This window comes from Psammomys obesus, unplaced genomic scaffold (assembly GCF_907164565.1).
Source record: "Psammomys obesus unplaced genomic scaffold, mPsaObe1.curated_primary_1811, whole genome shotgun sequence".
Lineage (NCBI taxonomy): Eukaryota > Metazoa > Chordata > Mammalia > Rodentia > Muridae > Psammomys > Psammomys obesus.
In genome coordinates, this window is record NW_026585691.1 from 12,220,277 (window position 1) to 12,240,073 (window position 19,797).

A 19,797-nucleotide genomic window follows, 5' to 3' on the forward strand; every position below is an offset into this window, starting at 1 on the left:
GTTTAACCGAGGAGGGAAGACTCACCCTGAGTGTGGGTAGCTCCATCCCACAGGGAGAAAGCAGGTGGAGCCCCAGCATTCATCTCTCCGCTTCCTGTCTGTGAAGCTTCTGCTGCCATTTTTTCTCTACGCGGTGGATGGTACCCTAAAACTGTGAGCCAACACGAACCCTTTCTTCCCCATGTTCCTTTTGGCAGGAATGTAGTCACAGCAGTGAGAAGAGCGACTAACACAGGTGCCTTACAGTGGCTGGCACACGCTGTTATCTAGGACGGGGGAGAGACGCGATCACTATGGGCCAAAGACTTCCGTCATTTGTTACCTTAGCTGTGCACTGCACTGTCCAATTGTTACACTGAGAAATTAATGTGACCATCTATCTCAGTTGTGTTTTCACGGGCTTTGTCTCCGAGGGGACAAATACCTGAGCAACTGAAAACTCATTTTTACCTAATGTTTGCAAATGTCTGGATTGGACGTGTCGTGTGATAAAAAATGGCGCTTGATTTTAAGCCAAATGACAGAGAAGCAACTGTATGTGACAAAAATTTACACAATTAACTACAATGCCCACAATTTATCCTGTGATCTTGTTATTCTAAAGATGAAAGCACAATTGCCTTTAAAATTTGTCAAATTCATTCAATCTTATGTATCAGAAACTCTGATTCAGATGCCATATCTTGTACATTTATTTTTAGTCATGTGTGTGTATTGGAGTTATGTGCATGGCTACCTTCAGAAGCTGGTTCGCCTGAAGATGGAGTTATATGCATTGTTTACTGCTTGACCTGGGTGCTGGGAACTGAACTCTGGCCCTCTGGAAAAGGAGCAAGCACTCTTAACCATCTTTCTAGCCCCTAAGTTGCTGTTACTATTGTTTTTATTTGGGAATACACCATTTTGAATTTCTCCTTTAGTGAAAAATAAGAATTTCCCGTCAAACCTGGAAAGCCTTCCAACAGCTTGTAAATACTTTGGTAGAACATCATTTTAAATAAAGTTTGAGTTGGAGATGTAGCTCTGGAATAGAGTGCTTGCCTAGCATGCACGGGGCCTTGAGTACAAACCCCAGCACCACACACTTATGCAAATAGGTTTAATTCATGTTTAATAGTCGGTAAAAGTAAAAGTGTGGTTTTTAAATATACTCACAAGATAATAAATAGTCACTCTGCTAGTGCTACGGTCAAGTGCTTTCTGAGGAGGGTCCCACTGACCATCAGTCAGTTGGGCGTGTGCATGGAGAGACTTTTTTTTTTCTTCTTCTACTGGAATTAACGGAGAATTTGTGAAAGATTGGCAATGCTAACTTCTTGTGTGGTCAGTAGCACACTTCTCGTGTATTGAGCCTAACTCAAAGCAATGCATGTAAACAGAGATAGGCCTCGACCAGGTAATCAGCTACAAACACACAGCACATGCTAAGTCCCTTTCCATCATTAAAAAACAGCGTTCATGGAAGGAAGCAAGACAACTTGCTACCAAAGTATGGAAGTGGCTAAGATCATCTCCAGTGTGTCTACGAGCTGTATCAGCCTACTTGTGCAGGCTGCCAGGTGTGTCCAGGAGCAAGTCAAATTGCTACACACATTTCAGAACCTTAGATAAATAAGCAGCGCTGAAAGAGAGTACTGTTTAAAATTATAATGTATATGGTTAACGGAAATAAGTGGCCTTAGATAAAATGGTCCCGTGGAGAGGAGGGTGGATTTGTGCCTGTTTTCCAGATGGCTGCACGGCGAGGCTTCAGCTCTTCTACAGAGGTTTACCTCCTGTCTCCTTCAACTCTCTTCTTGCGAACTGGGTAGGAGAGAGAGAAAACATTTTCAAAGACAAATAGAAGAAAGGGATATTCTTTAAGAATCATTCTAGAACAGTGGTTCTAAACCTTTCTAATGCTCTGACCCTTTGACACAGTTCCTTCTGTTGTGGTGACCCCCAACCACAAAATCATTGCTACTTCTCAACTGTAATTTTGCTACTGTTGTAAACGGTGATGTAAATATCTGATATGCAGGATATCTGATATATGGTTCCATGGGGGTCACCATGGAGTGATGGGTCCAGGAGAGACCACAGAGTAGGGCACTGCTAAATATTTTCATGGGAATTTATCCACAGGGCATCTTCTTGGCGTGTGTGCAGTTCGGTCCCCAGGTGAATACAGCCATGCCCATCATCTCTGATTATGGCTGGGAAACCAGGCATCTATAAACAGAAGCTCAGGTCTCCAAATCTCATTTTGATCAAAAAACTCCTAAGTCTTAGAGTGAAGCATTACAACTGCTGTCCTCCTACTCTGGAGGCTTAGGCAAGAGAAGTACGAATTGGAGGCCAATCTGGGCTAAATAGTTGAGTTCCAGGCCAGCTTGAAGTATACAGCATGATCTTATCTCAAAACAAACAAACAAACAAACAAATCCCTAAATACTGGTATTAAAAAACAGGAGTGGCTTTGGGCAACAGGCAAAAAATCAGAGACTGGGGTTCCTTCAAACCAGTACTTAGGATCAAAGATGCTATCAAGATTGCCTGACTTGGGGGTTAAAGAGATAGCATGGTGGTTAATAGCACTTGTTCTTGCAGAGAACTGGGCTCAATTTCCAGCACGCACACAGCTGCTCAAACCAGCCATAGCTCTAGTTCCGGGAGAAGTGACATTCCTTCTGGCCTTCAAGGGGACCAGGCACACCCATGGTACACAAATATACGTGCAAAGTAAACATCCATACACATAAAATAAATACATCTTAAAAAAAAAAAAGATTGCCTGATTCCATCCTTCTCTCCCCTCCTTGGACATGGTCTTAGCACAAAGCCCAGACTGGTCTTCAACCAGGATTTTCCTGGTTGGCCTCTTGGATGCTGGCATTACAAGCATGCGCCACACCTCACTGCATTCTTGGCTTCTACAACCCCTTTCTTCTCCCTTCACTTCCTGGGCTGCAGGCTCTTTAGGTTGAACAGCAAGGAGCTTCTGGAAGCTCCCTGGATTTGGTCAACTGGTACCCTGTCCACGGTCCTCATTACCTGGCTACTTTCAGTAGCTCAAGATGTAGGAAGTGACAAAGGTGCTGCCCACAGTGGCTGGTCCTGGGCATGGCACCTAGAGTCAGTACTCCCAGGGCCTTGCTTTGCCTGTTTTTCTTTTGATTTCTGGGTTGCTCAGATAGGAACCTGACATGCTTTATTTCCTAGGCATCTGGTTGACTCCATCCTTTCTCAAAGCTTCCTTCTGGGTCATGCAATTCCTCACTCTCTGCACTTGGTGGGTAAGCACAGCTCCACGTCCTGCCAGTGCCACTCTTTCTCCCGTGTTCCAGGTCTGGTACCCCACTCCCAAACCTCCAACAAGGGCCTCAAGCCTGCTGCTGGCTGACTGCCAAGTGGATCTGTCTGGTCTTAGACGTCCCTTAGCTACTCCAGGTAGCTAAGATATCTCCAGACCATGCTTTCCTGATCTGTCCCATCCTTCTACACTGTGACTGACCTCCTGTGCACTGTGACATTCTCCATCTCATCCTAATAGAAGAAGCAGTGTGGATCCTCAGCAAGGTGTAACGGCATGGGAAGGCAAAAAGAGGCATTGCCGAAGAGTTCCCTGAGAGTTTAACCTGTGTAATCTAGCTCTGTTAGAGTACCTCACACATCGAGTACAGAAGTCTTCACATCCCCACATTTAAGCGTGGGCATTGAAGAAAGCACCACCAGAACTCAAACGTCAGGAAGCTGGGATTGCTATGCCTAGTGTCCAGACAGAGAGAGTACCATCAGCATGGAAGGGGAGGAGAGGCAGAAACAAGGAAATCAAGAGTTAAGCTAGAACTATGTCAAAGCTTAAACACCTCAGAGACGAGAGGCTTGCCATGACCCCCGAAAAAAGTGCCCACCGAGCCCCGTGCCATGGTGTTAAGATGCTGCTTCTGGAGTGGGGAGATGAATGTTGCCAGCGTTCTTCCTACTGTCACCAGCACAGATCACATCTGTCTTACCCAGGTCGTTATTTTTTGTGATGGCAGCTGCTACTCTTGTCCGTGGCCCTTGCTTGGTAAACTGGTATCCAAACTTGAGGATCCTTGAGTTCTCTTCCAGCATCTGAGCGATCTCCATCTCCACTGCTGTTCCCAGCTGCTGCCTCTGTTTGTGGGCACGCACACACGAACATGGGGTAAACAGGAAGGGAAAGGAAGCAGTTACTTACAGGGGAAAACAACATGGCTACCTCCACAAAAAGGTTCAAACCAAGAGAGAGAAAGCCACCTGAGATGGTCCCTCTCGCACAGTCTCTGAGTCTAGAAACAAAATGTAGACAGCCCAATCTGCTGGTACTCAAAAGTGAAAAACAAAACTAACCAACCAAATAAACAAACAAACAATAACAGCAACAAAACCAAGAAAACGGGCTGGGGAGACGGCTCAGGGGTTTCAAGTGCTTCTGGGTGACCTGAATTTGGATCCCCAACACCGTGCTATAAAGTCAGGCATGACGACATGAACCTATGGCTCCATAGCTGAGAGTGCAGAGACAGGTAAATCCCCAGAGGTCGCTGGTCAACCAGTCTAGCCAATCGGTGAGCTCCAGGTCCTGTGCCAGGATCCTGTTACAAAAGCTAAAGCTTAAGTGGAATGCAACAGGAAGACACCTGATATCGACCTCTGGCCTCCACACGCACATGCATGCATTCACACACTCACATGGCACATGAACATACACATAAGTAAGAGAAAACCAAACCAAAATCAAACCCGAACAAAAATAACAACAGCAGCAACAAAACCCAAGAGCAAACAGGAAATCTTTCCCAAAGAAAAGATGAGCTGGGTTTATGCCTATAACTGCAGTGCTTGGGAGACTGAGGCATAAAGATCTTTAGTTCAGAGCTAGCCTGTGCTAACTAATGGGACTGTCTCAAAACAAATACATGAAGCGAAACCCACCAAAATAAAAAGAAGGTAATTCCTGAGTGAGTGCAAGCAAAACTAATATTTGTGCTTCAGAGTTATTCAGTGCTAGCGGGATTAAAGCAGGGATGTTTCTTAAGCAGAAGAAAGGTCTGACTGAAAAGCTACTGAGTTTTCTGTCCTGGAATCCATATCCAACAGTCAGTAAAGATCTAGGGTGCAGAGATGGTTCAGTGGTGAAGAGCACCTGCTGTTCCTTCAGAAGACCTGTATTTGGTTCCCATCACCCATATTGGGCAGCTCTCAACCTCCTATAGCCCCAGAATCAGATGTCTCTGACCTCTGACCTCTGGTGTGCGCACACACAAGTGTATGCACACAGACATGAATGCATGCATAGGTGCGTGTACACACGTTGGGGGGCGAGGGGGGGACGGTTACGATTCTTAGGAAAGCCAGAAGACCCCATCAAGTCCACACAGACCTTTGAGCTTTAGCCCATTCCCTGTGGGGTCTCCCCCATCCCACTGTCTAAGATATAAGCTGGCTTTGCCCCACCTCCCCTTTTGCACCTGGTTGTCAATCTTGATCTCTGTCAAGGTGTCATTCTCCCGAAGCGCTTCCACCAGGGCCAGGATTCCAGTTCCAGTGATAAAATTAGACTCTACATTTAGACTTTTCAAGGTCTTGTTGACTTTCAGCATATCTGCAAAGGCCTTAGTGTACAAAAACAGTCATGAGGGCTTCCAAAGGTTGGTTTCATGAACATCTCTCTCCCAAATTAAAACGAAAGAAATGGTTTTATAGTTTTAAAGAAAACCTTTAATAGGTAATACTTTCATCTCCAAGTACAATTTAAATTCAGAATTGCAATTAAAAATTAAAACAGTGCTGTGCGGTGATGGCGCACGCCTTTAGTCCCAGCACTCGGGAGGCAGAGGCAGGGGGATCTCTGGTCAACAGAGAGAGTTCCAGGACAGCCGGGGCTACACAGAGAAACCGTGAATTGAAAACAACAACAACAACAACAACAACAACAACAAATTTAAAATAGCTTAGTAGAAGCAGTTGAGACACAGGCTGCTCTTCCAGAGGACCTGGATTTGATTCCCAGCACCCACATGGTGTGTGTTTTCTCTTCTTAGTTTAATTTAATTTTATTTTTTTACGTATGGGCATTTTGCCTGAATGTATGTCTGTGCACAGTGTGTGTTCTTGAGCCAGCAGAGATAAGAAGTGGGTGTTGGATCACCTGGAACTGGAGTTACACACAGTTGTGAGCACCATGCGGATTTTGGGAACAAAAACTCAGGAAGAGCAGCCAGTTCTCTTAAACACTGGTCTGTCTCTACAGCCTCTGGCGTTTCTGTGTGTATTCGTGTGTGTGTGTGTGTGTGTGTATGTGTATGTGTCTGTGTGTGTGTTAAGACAGACTCAGGTAGCCCACGCTGGCCTTGAACTTGCTGTGTAACTGAGGCTGCCATAAACTGAACTTCCTGTTTCTAGCTCTTAAGAGTTGAGACAACATATTTGCTAAAAGAACACATTTTAATAACAGTTTAAAATGTCTCAGTACAAACAAATTTTAAAAATATACATATAATTGGGGCTGGAGGGGTGGCTCAGCGGTTCAGAGTGCTTTCTGCTCAGTCATGAAGACAAGTGTCCAGATCCCAGCATGGAGAGGCTCACAAACACCTGTGCGTCCAGCTCCAAGCCATCCACTGCCCTCTTATGGCCTCACTCCTGTGCACATACTCACCTAGACAGATACATGCAGATAAACCCACGCTATTTACAGAAATTTAAATATAAATATACATAAGATATTTTAAGAATATTTTGGCCTCACACAGATGAACACGAACTGAGTCAGGACCTGTAAGGCTATGGCCTGACCTTCTGCTCCTCAAGTGAATAAACACTTGAGATTGGCAGCCACTCTAATTAAAGTCACAAAGGCAATAAGAAGAAGAATGCAAAACAAATTACTAATAGTGATTGCTTCTAGGGAGTAGGCCAGGGAAGCCCTAAAACTGTCTTAATTACTTTAATGGCAGTTAAGACAGGAAGAAGGAAGAGAAGGGAATGCCACAGGAGACCTGGCAGGTTTCTCATCCTCTGCATGGCTAACGTCTGGACCAGGAGACTTCTTTGCTGTGCGGGTCCTGTGTACTGTAGGCTGGTTAGCAGCCTCTTGGGATTCTGAGACCTTACAAATGTCCTCGTCCCAACCCCAAACATCTCCAGCCCCTGCCAGTGTGCCCCGGCAGCAAGAGAGCTCTTGAGCTGGGAATCACGGGGACAGAATTAAAAACCCTGAGTATTGACACTTGTTAGAACTGAAAGCCCAGGGCTATGGGCTGATGGCACACCATACTATGCAATTCAAGGTGCATTTATTCAATATATATATATATATTTTTTTGTGAGACAGGGTTTCCCTGTGTAGTCCTGCCTTCGCTTCCCAAATGATGGGATTAGAGGCACGAGCCACCATGCCCAGTTTAATACTTGATCTTAAAATTAAATGTACACGTTTTAGTCGGAGCATGAGGCGGGAGTACGGCAAGCCTTTCCTTACGGGTCACACTAAGCTTTGGCATTGACTTTCAGTTCCAGAATAATGAAATGTCAGAGCAATTAGTTCTTTACAAAAACTTGCAGGGCCTCCTGGCAGGCAGCCAAAGTCATGTTGCTTTATCTTAAACTTCAGAAAACACTTTTTTTTCTCAAACTGAACAAAATGGAGCACACACAGCCAAACATAACTCGGAGGTATTACACCCAAGTTCACTTCAGTTCAGCAAATATCTGAGCATCTATCCCACGTGCTGGCATAATAATGTCAGAATAACATAGACATGGTTTCTTCAATGTTATATAAATAATTAGAGTAGAAATACATGCCTCAAGAAAAGATTTGCTTTCTGCGCTCTCTGGGATTAAAAAGATAGAAAGATGGTTAGAAGTTTCTGGGGCTAGAAAGATGGTTCAGCAGTTCAGAGCACATGCTGTTCTTGGAGAGGACCCAAGTTCGGTTCCCGGCACCCACGTCAGGGAGCTCACGACCACCTGTAACTCCAGCTCCAGGAGTCCAAACACCCTCTTCAGGACTTCAAGAACCCTGAACTCATATACACACATGCCAACACACATACCAACACACACACACACAAGCCTGAAAGTACGTCTGTGCACCATGTCCATGGGGTACCCAGGGAAGCCAGAGAACATCAGATCCCCTGGAGCTGGAGTTACAAGGGCTCGTGAGCTGTCTGAAGTGGGTGCTTTGCATCAACTCGGGTCCTCTGGGAAAGCCACAAGCACTCTCAACCGCTGAGCCATGTCTCCAGCCTAAGACAACTTGGTTTTTCTAGTCTGACTTGAGGGCGGCGTGGCTGAGGTTGTAGACTCACAGGTCGATTGATTCCCAGAGTCCCTGTCAATCACGCCCTTCAGCCAATGGACCACAGCAGAGCTGTGTGTTAATGCAGCTAGCGGAACCGGGAAGGCCCGGTGGTGCCTCTCGGCTCTGTCATTACTTGCTACGCGCGGGATAAGCTCGCCCCTCTTTTGTTACAGTGGGAACTAACAGCAGCGCATAGCTAGAGCACTAGTGATGCCTGGGTGAGGCATGCATGCAGAGCTCAGTGATCAGAGCTGCATTCCTGGATTGCTCACCAAAGTGGCCCGTGATAGGAAAAGCAGACAGGAGCAATGGCGGCAGCGACGGTATTCACTTGAGCTGAGTAGCTTTCTTGTTTGGCTGAGCTACCCAAAATGCATAAAAGGACTAGGGTTTTGGTTATTACTTTTCTTATTATATTCTAATGAACTGAATGTCAAATGAAATGGTATTTTTGGTTGTTTAAAGTATGTTTGGCACATGAATGCACATAAAGATTAAGATAAAACATGCTCTGATGTCTATTATAAACATGCCAAGTTCAAGTAGGCTTTTGGGGTCATAACATCCAATGACTGTTTTGCAGAAAGTTATTACACAAGTGAACGTTTCAGAATGGTTTTTCTCAACACAGAACAAACTCTAAATATTTATTTAGTTAAATGCCAAGACACTTGTCTTTTTTCTCTTTTGGAAAGTGCAGCGCTGACAAGAATCCAGTTAAGTCAATGTGCTCACCGCATAGGCTCGAAGCCTGTGTCTTGGGACTATAAGTTTGTTAGAGTAAATTGGCCAGATCTAAATTTTTTTAAACTCTTTTTTAAAAAAAATATTTAATTTTTATTTTTATGTGCATTAGTGTGAAGGTGTCAGATCCCTTGGAACTGTCGTTGTAGACAGTTGTGAACTGCCATGTGGGTGCTGGAAATTGAACCCAGGTCCTTTGAGAGAGCACACAATGCTCTTAGCCACCGAGTCATCTCTCCAGCCCCTCAGATCTAAGATTTTTAACTGATTAAATAAGTTAGCCGGGAATGGTGAGTCCATGTCTGAAGTGTTAGCACTACAGCAGGGGCTGCCTCTGTCATGAAATAGGTTGCCTGCTCTTTGATCACGTGCCCCTGGTGATGCAGCCTTGCCAGGCCACAGAGGAAGAGGATCTAGGCAGTCCTGATGAGGCTTGACAAGCTATGGGCAGATGGCAGAGGAGGAGAACTCCCCCTTTCAGTGGACTGGGGGAAGGTGATGGGGGGGGGGGAGAAGGAGGGAGGGTGAGACTGGGAAGAGTTGAGGGAGGGGCTTAATTGGGATATATAGTGAATAAATTGTAAAATAATAATAATAACAATAAAGGAAATGTCAGTAGTAGGCAAGCTGAGGCAGGAGGATTACTGGGAACTCAAGGCCAGGCCAAGATAGTTTAAAACCCAGGCAACACTTGCAAGACCATATCTCAAAAAAACTAAAAGCCACGTTAGCTAATTTTAAACAATATGAAGAACCTAAAAATAAAGAGTCTCTGGCGAATTAAATGACTTCATGTCGTGTTTCAAGTCTCACTTACAAGGGCCACAGGGTCATTGCTCCGGGTTGCAGCCAGGCTGAACTTCTTCACATGGGTGTTGGTCTCCAGGGCCTTCGCAAATTCCTTCAGGGTTGGAATTGGAATGTTCTAAAGCACAGAAGACAGGGCCAGTTACAAGCCATTCTCGGCGCACTCACCCTCAACTTGAGAACACTGTTTTCCGTTTTGATTGGATCCAGAGTCTCACGTGTGCTAAGCATGCGCTCTGTTACCAAGCTCCACTGTCATCAAGTTCCCCTTTCAAGTATCACCTATATTTAGATGGCTGATTACATGGCCTCTTTCAATGTTTGTTTTTTAACCATACTAGTCTGAGTGAAAAACGCCTCCTAGTGGCTATTAAGGGAATGCAACGCAAAATATTTTATTTTCCTCATTGTCTATATTCTAGGACAGGTTAATGGTCTCTCACATACATACCCTGAGATATGCTTTTCTCCGTGGCCTAAAAAATTCTTCCCGTCTTTTCCTTTAATTATTAACTGCCCACCTCCGGAGACCTGACTGAAATACTTCCTTTATGAGTTCTCCTAGGCAGCTTCAAAAGTTTCCTACAATTCCGTGACAGTTTAGGGCTAACCACTTATGCCGCCAACCTTTGGTTAATGTTTCTCTCCCACTCTAGCGTTTCTAAGTAAAAAGTTATACTGGATGGCTCTTAACTGGGTCTCCCGGGACCCAGGCTGGCTTCAGTCTGGCTTCACTTTCTCACTATGTGGCCAAAGCGCCCTTGGACTCATGGTGATCCCCCTGCTTCCACCTCTACAAGGTGGAGTCCTGCAAAGTGAGGTCTCCTGCCCACAGACACACGGAAGTGCCATGTTGGGGCGGCTCCTTTGGGTACAGACACACGGAAGTGCCATGTTGGAGCGGCTCCTTTGGGTACGAGGTGTAAGCTACCACATTCATGCTCCTTTCTTCTTAGTTTTTAGATTTATTAATTGTATTTTATGAGTGTTTTTCATGCCTGTACTCCTTCTTATAAATTGCACAGCACAGTACTGGCCACTGTGGAAGTAAGCGGTAGGCAGCAAGGGGCAGCAGTGGACATTCATGTTGGGTGGCTCACAAATGCCTGTAATTCCTGCTCCAGGGGATCCAATGGCCTCTCCTGGCCTCTGCAGGCAGCTTCACTCATGGGTGCATATCCACACAAGACAACTATACACATAGTTAAAAACATGAAGAATCAGGAAGGGGAGGAAGGGACAGACAGGGAGAGTATGGGGAGAGACAACTGGATTTGGGGGCCTTTGGGAGTCGATGTGGAGCCCCACTACAGTGGAAACTTCCTGGAACCTGTAAGGGTGACCCTCACAAGGACCCCTAGTAATGGAGGACTTGGAGCCTGAACCAGCCATCTTCTTGAATGAGGCAAGGCTTCTGGTGGTGGCACTGGGAGACCAACCCAGACACAAAACCTTCAACCTAGAGCCTGTCCTGCCTGCAAAGATAGGCTGGAGCAATGGTGGCTCAGAGCCTGTGGGACTGGCCAACCAATGGCTGGTCTAGCTTGAGGCCCACACCAGGAGAGGGGCCCCAGACACTGCCTTGAGGGCCAGGGACTGGAAGCTGAATGGCCCAAACACAACTGGAAAGAAAGAAAGAAAGAAAGAAAGAAAGAAAGAAAGAAAGAAAGAAAGAAAGAAAGAAAGAAAGAAAGAAAGAGAAAGAGAGAGAAAGAGAGAGAGAGAGAAAGAGAGAGAGGGAGGGAGGGAGGGAGGAAGGAAGAAAGGAAGAAAAAAAGAAAGGAAGGAAGGAAGAAAGAAAGAGAGAAAGAAAGAAAGAGAGAAAGAAAGAAAGAAAGAGAGAGAGAGGGAGAGAGGGAGGGAGGGAGGGAGGAAGGAAGGAAGGAAGAAAGGAAGAAAGGAAGGAAGAAAGGAAGAAAGAAAGGAAGGAAGGAAGGAAGAAAGAAAGAAAGAAAGAAAAAAGAAAAGAAAAGAAAAGAAAAGCAACAAAACAGCTGACATTATTCAGCAGCTGGCCTGGGTACTATGATTCAAAAAGTTACTCTTCTCCCAGACCCATTTCTTCTGACTAGATCATTCTGTCTGAGATCAGTGACTTCAAAGGACTGTAAGCCGGTGTAAAAGTGAGGAGTCAATGACCTCCAGCCAGCTCTGTGATGCCAGGATAAGCCAAGAGGTAATGGCAATGACTGACATACCTTGATATTGTTGAGATTGACCTCCTGAAGGCTGGGGTCATTGGCCTTCATCTGCTGCAGACTTGCTTCCACATTTGTGGGGTTCGGTGGCTCCTCAAACACTGGCTTGGCCTTTTCACCTTTGACGACATCTAAAACACAAGTTTTAATTTGTAAAAGAAAGTCAGGGTGTTGTGGATGTAAATATGTCTTTGTTTTGATCCCAGATGTAGGATATGGGACTGATTCACACTGTCCGCAGCCGGGCCCTTTGCCAGCTGCAGATGGTTGGATGAGAAGTTGGAGATATCCTAAAATGAAGATTGGACTTGCCCCAAAGAACCCGATGACCCTAGCTAGCAGGAAGTACACAAGAAGAAAACCTATGCCCCCTCTCCCCACTAACCTTTCTCTCCTGTCTGGTATTGGAGTGTTGGAAAGGATTAGGAGAGAGAAGAAAGCAGTACTAAGAAACATAAATAAGAGTTTTAAAAAACTACGCTAACAGCAAGAAGTCCTCTATCAGACTAGAGAGGACCTCCCCGGGAAGCCCCATTCTTCCCCGTGGAGTCTAACTCTCCAACAGCAACGTTAGTAAGTGTATTCTCACTGAGCAGGCAGGGCAGTGGCTATCTGCCTTCCTGAGTCAGTTTGGAAGTCAGATGCTACCACAAGGCATCTCGGTGGCTGACCCTGCATCAAGTTCAAGTGCAAAAGGCTCTGGAGAAAACTCCAACCCCAAGACATCCCCTGGAAGTCATTGCTGTACCATAGAGACTTCTCCCACACTATCTTCCCCGGACCATCTGCTCTGAGATGCAAAAATGGGCACCATAATGAGACTCTTCATTTCCCAAATCCTTTAAAAATTTTTTGTGTGATCTCAAAACTTGAACCCAGGACCTCCTTAAAGCTTATATTTTATGTACTGCTGGGAAGTGTACTGAGAACTTCTATCCCCAGGTCCCAAACATTAATAATCCTCTGGCTTCTCCATCACTGCCCTCCTCCAATTTTCATTTTGTATCTTTAGCTTTGAGAAAGCTAAAGAAAGCTTTCCTTGGTGGAAAGACCAAGGAAGGGAAAAGGAGAATGAAAGACATCTTAAAAGCAATTATTGGGAGCTGGAGAGATGGCTGAGCAGTTACGAGCACTTGCTACCCTTGCAGAGGACTGGAGTTCGGTTCCAAGTACCGGCATGGTGTCTTATAACATTAGTAAGTCCAGTCCCAGGGATCTCTTCTGGCTTCGTTGGGCACTGGATATGCATGGGTTAAACATATATACATGTAAAATAAAACCAACTGTATACATAAAAATAAACAAATAAATAAAACAAATCGCCTGAGCCTGATATAGCGGTACATGCCTGCAATACCAGAATTTAGGAGACTGAGCCAGGAGGATCATGAGTCTGAGACCAGCCTGGGCTACATACTAAATTTCAGGCTTGTCTAAAAATGAACAAAAGCCAAATGACAACAATAAAGCAAGACACATCAATTTATCAGAAAGTATCTGGAGTGCATGCAACATACAGAGGATTAATATTCTAATGTGCAGAGAGCTCTTACACATCAGCAACACACTCAAGAAGCTGGGAGAGGAGGACTCTGGGACAGAGGAGTTTGGGGCCATCCTAAGCTAAGTAACAAGAACTCATCCCACTTACTAACCAAGGAAACCAGAAGCTCCCAAGACTGAATAGCACCTCCCGAGGCCTCCTTCAGAGAGAATAATGAGTGACTGACCCAGAAGCCTGGATCTGTGTTCCCTCAGATCTCACAGTGTGAGGACCAACTGATTAGTCTGGTTAAGTTCCTTTGGAAAAGATCTTTCTGTGTATGCCCAGAACCTTCCTGCCACCCAGAAGGTTATTTAACGAATGCCTAATGAAGATGACAGTAGGCTGCAGCTTGCCCATGCCAGGCTATCGTTACTGCTTTCTAGGGGAAGTTGGTACTTGGAGTTCAGTAATTAGCATCCATTATCAAGATGAAAAGACGCTGGGACAAAAAAGGGAAGGTAGCCAAGCTTCCTTCATTGATGAAAATCTCCTTAGGAACATGAAACTTTATTTGCATTCTGAGCCAACTCTGCAAACTTTTTATCAGGATTTTTCCCCCCTACTAGATAACCTGGCATGAATGTGTGTTCTGTGGTTCTAACCACATGGCCAGGCCGAGTGCCCACCGTCAGCTTCTCCACCTGGTTTGATTGCTCAGAGCCCGGTGACTTCGTCTCTCTCTAGTAGGCACCAGATAGAGGCTCCGAAGCTTCCCAAGTTCCCAGGTTCCTCATCAACTTACTCCTTACAGGCCCCTTGCGACCTTTGCCATTGGTCGTCTCTTCATCAAACTTTGGATTGTTGAGCAAATTGTGGACTCCAAGGACAGCTGAAAACACAGGCAACAACAACAAGCATTAAGTTTTGCAACACATGTTAGGACGGCCACGCTCTCAATTTGTACCTAGCAGAACAATTCTTTATATGGCACAGAGTCTCCAGGTCCCCTGTCCTCACACAGTGTGTGGTGTGCGCACATCAGTCAATAAACTGGAATCCTTCAGACACTGTCAGTAGCTCTGTGTGCTTAAATGCACAGGGTCATTGTGGAGTTGAGAAACAACTGTGTAGTCATACCGTCTAGTCACCGAAACACCGCTAGGTCCCTGTGCTGATTAGTCTTAACAGTACAGTTGACACAACCTAGAGTCACCTGGAAAGAGAATCTTTTTTTAAATTATTTTTTAATTGATTACAATTTATTCACTTTGTATCCTAGCTGTAGCCCCCTTCCTCATCCACTCCCAACCTCATCCACCCTCTCTCTTCTCCTCCCATGTACCTGCCCTAGTCCACTGAGAGGGGAGATCTTCTTCCCCTTCCATCTGATCCTAGCCTATCAGGTCTCATCAGGACTGGCTGCACTGTCTTCCTCTGTGGCCTGGTAAGGCTGTTCCTCCCTCAGGAGGTGATCAAAGAGCCAGCCACTGAGTTCATGTCAGAGACAACCCCTGTTCCCCTTACTAGGGAACCCACTTGGAGACTGAGCTGCCATGGGCTACATCTGAACAGGGGTTCTAGGTTATCTCCATAAATGGTCCTTGGTTGGAGTGTCAGTCTCAGAAAAGACCCCTGGGCCCATATTTTTTTTAAATCCAATTAAAAAATGGGGTACAGAGCTAAACAGAACACTCAATAGAGGAATATCAAATGGCACAGAAACACTTAAACAAATGTTCAACGTCATTAGCCATCAGGGCAATGCAAATCAAAACGACCCTGAGATTTTACCTTACACCCATCAGAATGGCTAAGATCAAAAACGCAAGTGACACCACATGCTGGAGAGGATGTGGAGAAAGGGGAACCATCCTCCATTGCTGGTGGGAATGTAAACTGGTACAACTACTTTGGAAATCAATCTGCTGCTTTTCCAGAAAGTTAGGAATAGTGCTTCCTCAAGATCCAGCTAAACCACTCCTAGGCATATATCCAAAATATGTTCAAGTATACAAGAAGGACATTTGCTCAACCATGTTTGTAGCAGCTCTACTTGTAATAGCCAGAAGCTGGAAATAACATAAATTTCCCTCAAAGGAGGAATGGATACAGAAATTGTAGTATATTTACACAATGGAATACTACTCAGATATTAAAAATAAGGAAATCATGAAGTTTGCAGGCAAATGGTAGGAACTAGAAAAGGTCATCTTGAGTGAGGTAACCCAGAAGCAGAAAGACACACATGGTACATACTCACTCATAAGTGGATATTAGACATATAATATAGGATAAACATACTAAAATCTATAGTCATAAAGAAGCTAATTAAGGAGGATCCTGAGGAAGATGATCAAGCCTCATTCAGAAGGACAAACATAATAGACATCGGAAGCAGGAGAAGACAGGGGACAGGACAGAAGCTTACCACAGAGGGACTCTGAAAGACTCTACTGGTCAAGGTATTGAAGTAGAGGCTGAGACTCATAGCCAAACTTTGGGCAGAGTGCAGGGAATCTTATGAAAGAAGGGGACGGGGAATAGAAAGACCTGGAGGGGATAGGAGCTCCACAAGGAAAGCAACAGAACCAAGAAATCTGGGCCCAGGGGTCTTTTCTGAGATTGATACTCCAACTAAGGACCAAGCATGGAAAGAACCTAGAACCCCTGCACAGATGTGGCCCATGGCAAATGGGAACAGGACTGTCTCTGACATGAACTCAGCAGCTGGCTCTTTGATCACCTGCCCCTGAAGGGGGAGCAGCCTTATCCAGGCCACAGAGGAGGACAATACAGCCAGTCCTGATGAGACCTGATAGACTAGGGTCAAATGGAAGGGGAGAAGGACCTCCCCTATCAGTGGATTTGGGGAGGAGCATGGGAGGAGATGAGGGAGGAAGGTTGGGATTGGGAGGAGATGAGGGAGGGGGCTACAGCTGGCATACAAAGTGAATGAAATGTAATTAATAAAAAAATAAATAAAATTTAAAAAAATGGAGCCCTGGGGACCCTGAAGAGACTAATACCCCAACCAAGGACAATGCATAGAGAGGACCGAAAACCCCAGTTCACATATAGCTCATAGGCTCAGTTTCCAAGTGGGGTCCCTAGTAAGGGGAGCAAGAACTTGCTCTGGCATGAACTCAGTGGCAGGCTCTCTGATCACCTCCCCCTGGGGGTGCATCCTTGCCAGGCCACAGAAGAAGACAAAGCAATCAATCTTGATGAAACCTGATAGGCTAGGGTCAAATAGAAGGGGAGGAGGACCGTCTCTATCAGTGGACTAGGGGAGGAGCATGGAGGAGAAGAGGGAAGGAGGGTGAGATTGGGAGGAGACAAGGGAGGGGGCCACAGCCAGGATACAAATTGAATAAATTGTAATAAATGATAATATTAAAAAAGAAAAAAAAAAAGACCCAGCTATACTACTCCTAGGCATATATCCAAACTATGCTCAAGAATACAACAAGGACATCTGCTCAACCATGTTTGAAGCAGCTTTACTCATAATAGCCAGAATCTGGAAACAACCCAGATGTCCCTCAACTGAGGGATGGATACAGAGACGGTCCATTTCACAATGGAATACTACTCAGCTACTAAAAAGGAAATCATGAAATTTGGTGGCAAACGGTGGGAACTAGAAAAGATCATCCTGAGTGAGGTATTCCGGAAGCAGAAAGACACACATGGTATATACTCACTTACAAGTGGATGTTAGACATATAATACAGGATAAACATACTAAAATCTGTACACCTAAAGAAGCTAAGCAAGGAGGAGGACCCTGGGTAAGATGCTCAATCCTCACTCAGAAGGGCAAACGGGAGAATCTTAATGAGGAGCTGTCATGGCGTGAGGTCATGTCTTTGCGGAGGATGTCTTGGTTAGTATTGATGCAGAGAGATCCAGCCCACTGTGAGCACAGAGTCCTGGGCTGGGCCCTGAACTGTGCAAGAGTGAAGAGAGCCAGATGCACAGAAGTAGCCGTGTCTTTGTGCTTATTTCTCTCTGCTTTTGGCTGTGGATGTGATGTGTCAGGGGGCTTAAGTTCATGTTCTGACTCCCGACTTGTTGATGGACTGAAACCTGGCAATGTAAGCCGAATAGACCCTTTTCACCCCTGAACTGCTTTTGATCAGGGTGTTTTGTCATAGCAAAAGAAATGAAACTAGAGTGTTGCCCTAGTGAAGCAGACTCAACATTCAGCTGCTTTTTGTTTGTTTGTTTGTTTTTGTTTCTCGTTGTTATTTTGTATTCAGGGTCTTGCCTTATTGCCCTGATGGTCTGGAACTCACTCATAGTCTAAGCTGACCTCACACTCAGTGTGATCCTCCTGCCTCTGCTTCCAAATGCTGTGACTTATACTTAGGTGCCATCCTACCCACCTCCATTTAGTCTGCATACCTGTAAAATAAAAAAGGGTGGGATTCAACCTAAAGATTTTGTTTTGTTTAAAGTCTCACTACCGTAACCCTGTTTAGCTCGGATCTCATCACGCAGCCCAGGCTGGCCTTAGATCTGCAGTAATCCTCCTGCTGCTGCCTCCTGAGTGTTGAGGTCAACACTGAACCAATAAGCCTGATGGAGTCTAAGGATTTTAAAGATCTGATGTGACATGGATTATTATGTTGTTGGTCCCCTCCCCCCCCCCCCCCCCCCCCGGGCAAAACCAGGAAGACTGTGGTTCTCTTTCGTTAGGAAAAGGAGCTGTCCTTTCTTTCCACGTGGGAAAGAAGAGAAGGACTGTCAGGGACTCAAGGTCAGCTGAGCATATGAAGGTGTCAGTGCCCAGTGTTACACAGAACTGGCACCAGGAGGCAGGCATGCAGGGTGGTGCTGGGCAGGTTGAAACAGATTTCCATTCTGATGAAATCACAGGTGAGAGGCACAGGGCCCCCCAAGATTCTTATTTGATCTACTATGAGCTACATTTTAGAAGGGAGGCAGCCAGCATAATACAAAGAAGGGAAGCTAGCAGGCCTCACCAGAAGTGAGGCCGGGCAGTGGTGGCACACACCTTAAATCCCAGCACTCAGGAGGCAGAGGCAGGTGGATCTCTGAGTTTGAGGCCAGCCTGAGGTCTACAGAGTGAGCTTCAGGACAGCCGGGGCTACAGTAAACCTGTCTCAAAAGAAAAAAAAAAAAAAAAGAAATGAAACAGGAGTTAGAGGTAGGTGTGTGACTTGCACTTGAGGAGCAGAAGGATTCCAGGAGAATCCTTCTACACAGGAGCTATACAGTATAGGAGTTCAAGGCCAGCCTGAACAGCCTACATATACTACCACAGTGAGATCCTGTGTTTGAACAAACAAGGGCTGGGGCTACAGCTCAGTGGTAGAACACTCTACTAGCATGCCCAAGGTTCAGTCCCTTGCACTGAAAACAGAGTAACAATAGTGGAGCACACAGAGTTTGAACCCTGGCTGCCACACCCTAACTGTGATCTGGGAAGCCTCTGTCTGCCCAGGAAGTCTGCCTCCTCACTCACCCCAGCTGATTGCTCACTTGACTAATGGCTAGGTTAGTAAGGCACGCTCGGGGCTTTCTGTGAGCGTGTCCCCTCAGAGCATTCACAGAGTGGGGAAGCCTTGCTCTGAACGTGCCTGGTGCCACCTCACAAGGGGAAGAAGGGAGGAAAAGGAAAAGAGTCATCACCACACTTTTGAGCCACTGGCCTTTCTACGCACTACCATCCTCACTAGCACAGGCAATGCTCCTCAGTTCTCCCTCAGGTGTCCTCAGTTGCTGGGAGCTCTTTCACTCACATTAGTCTCAGCTTTCTAGAAAGATCCACCCTAGAGAAGACGCTGCTTGATTTTCATCCCCAGAGAAGGCTTCCCACTGAGTTCTTAGGGAAAGTCTGCTCAGCTGAGTAGGGTGAACGGAGGCAGTTTCTATCTGCATTATCTCCTCGGATTTATTACATGATACCAGGGTCAAGTATTTTCAGTGATTACTTTTTTTTTCCTTTCTCCTTTCTCAGGTGTTTCCTGGGAATCAAGTCCCCCCCTGAAGTCTTTCTTTAGGCAACTCCAATAAAGCTGTAAGGCAGCCCTTGGGAAGAGCAGTAACCATGGAGGGAATCTCTTCACAGTAACCACAGGGCCAAGACAGCCAGTCACGGCAAATACCTACCTCACCAGGTGACGCTACGGAGACCTCTGACAGACACTCAGACACGTGAAACTGATGTCACCTGCTGACATCGTCAGGGATGGAAATGTGTGCAGATGGCAGCTGTA

The 19,797-nt window shown here is 45.7% G+C and overlaps 1 protein-coding gene across 2 annotated transcripts in view; it reads right to left on the reverse strand.

The window, feature by feature from the left end:
- Positions 1-1,632: 1,632 nt before the first annotated feature.
- Tmod2 (tropomodulin 2) overlaps positions 1,633-19,797 on the reverse strand; it is a 37,039-nt gene continuing 18,874 nt past the window's right edge. For both annotated transcript variants that reach the window (XM_055598678.1, XM_055598687.1), the window contains exons 5-10: positions 14,355-14,441; positions 12,067-12,197; positions 9,879-9,986; positions 5,478-5,621; positions 3,996-4,140; positions 1,633-1,803 (exon numbers count right to left, since the gene is read on the reverse strand). In XM_055598678.1, coding sequence (XP_055454653.1) covers positions 1,769-1,803; positions 3,996-4,140; positions 5,478-5,621; positions 9,879-9,986; positions 12,067-12,197; positions 14,355-14,441 — 650 coding nt within the window. In that variant the 3' untranslated portion in view covers positions 1,633-1,768. The remainder of the gene's footprint in view (positions 1,804-3,995; positions 4,141-5,477; positions 5,622-9,878; positions 9,987-12,066; positions 12,198-14,354; positions 14,442-19,797) is intronic.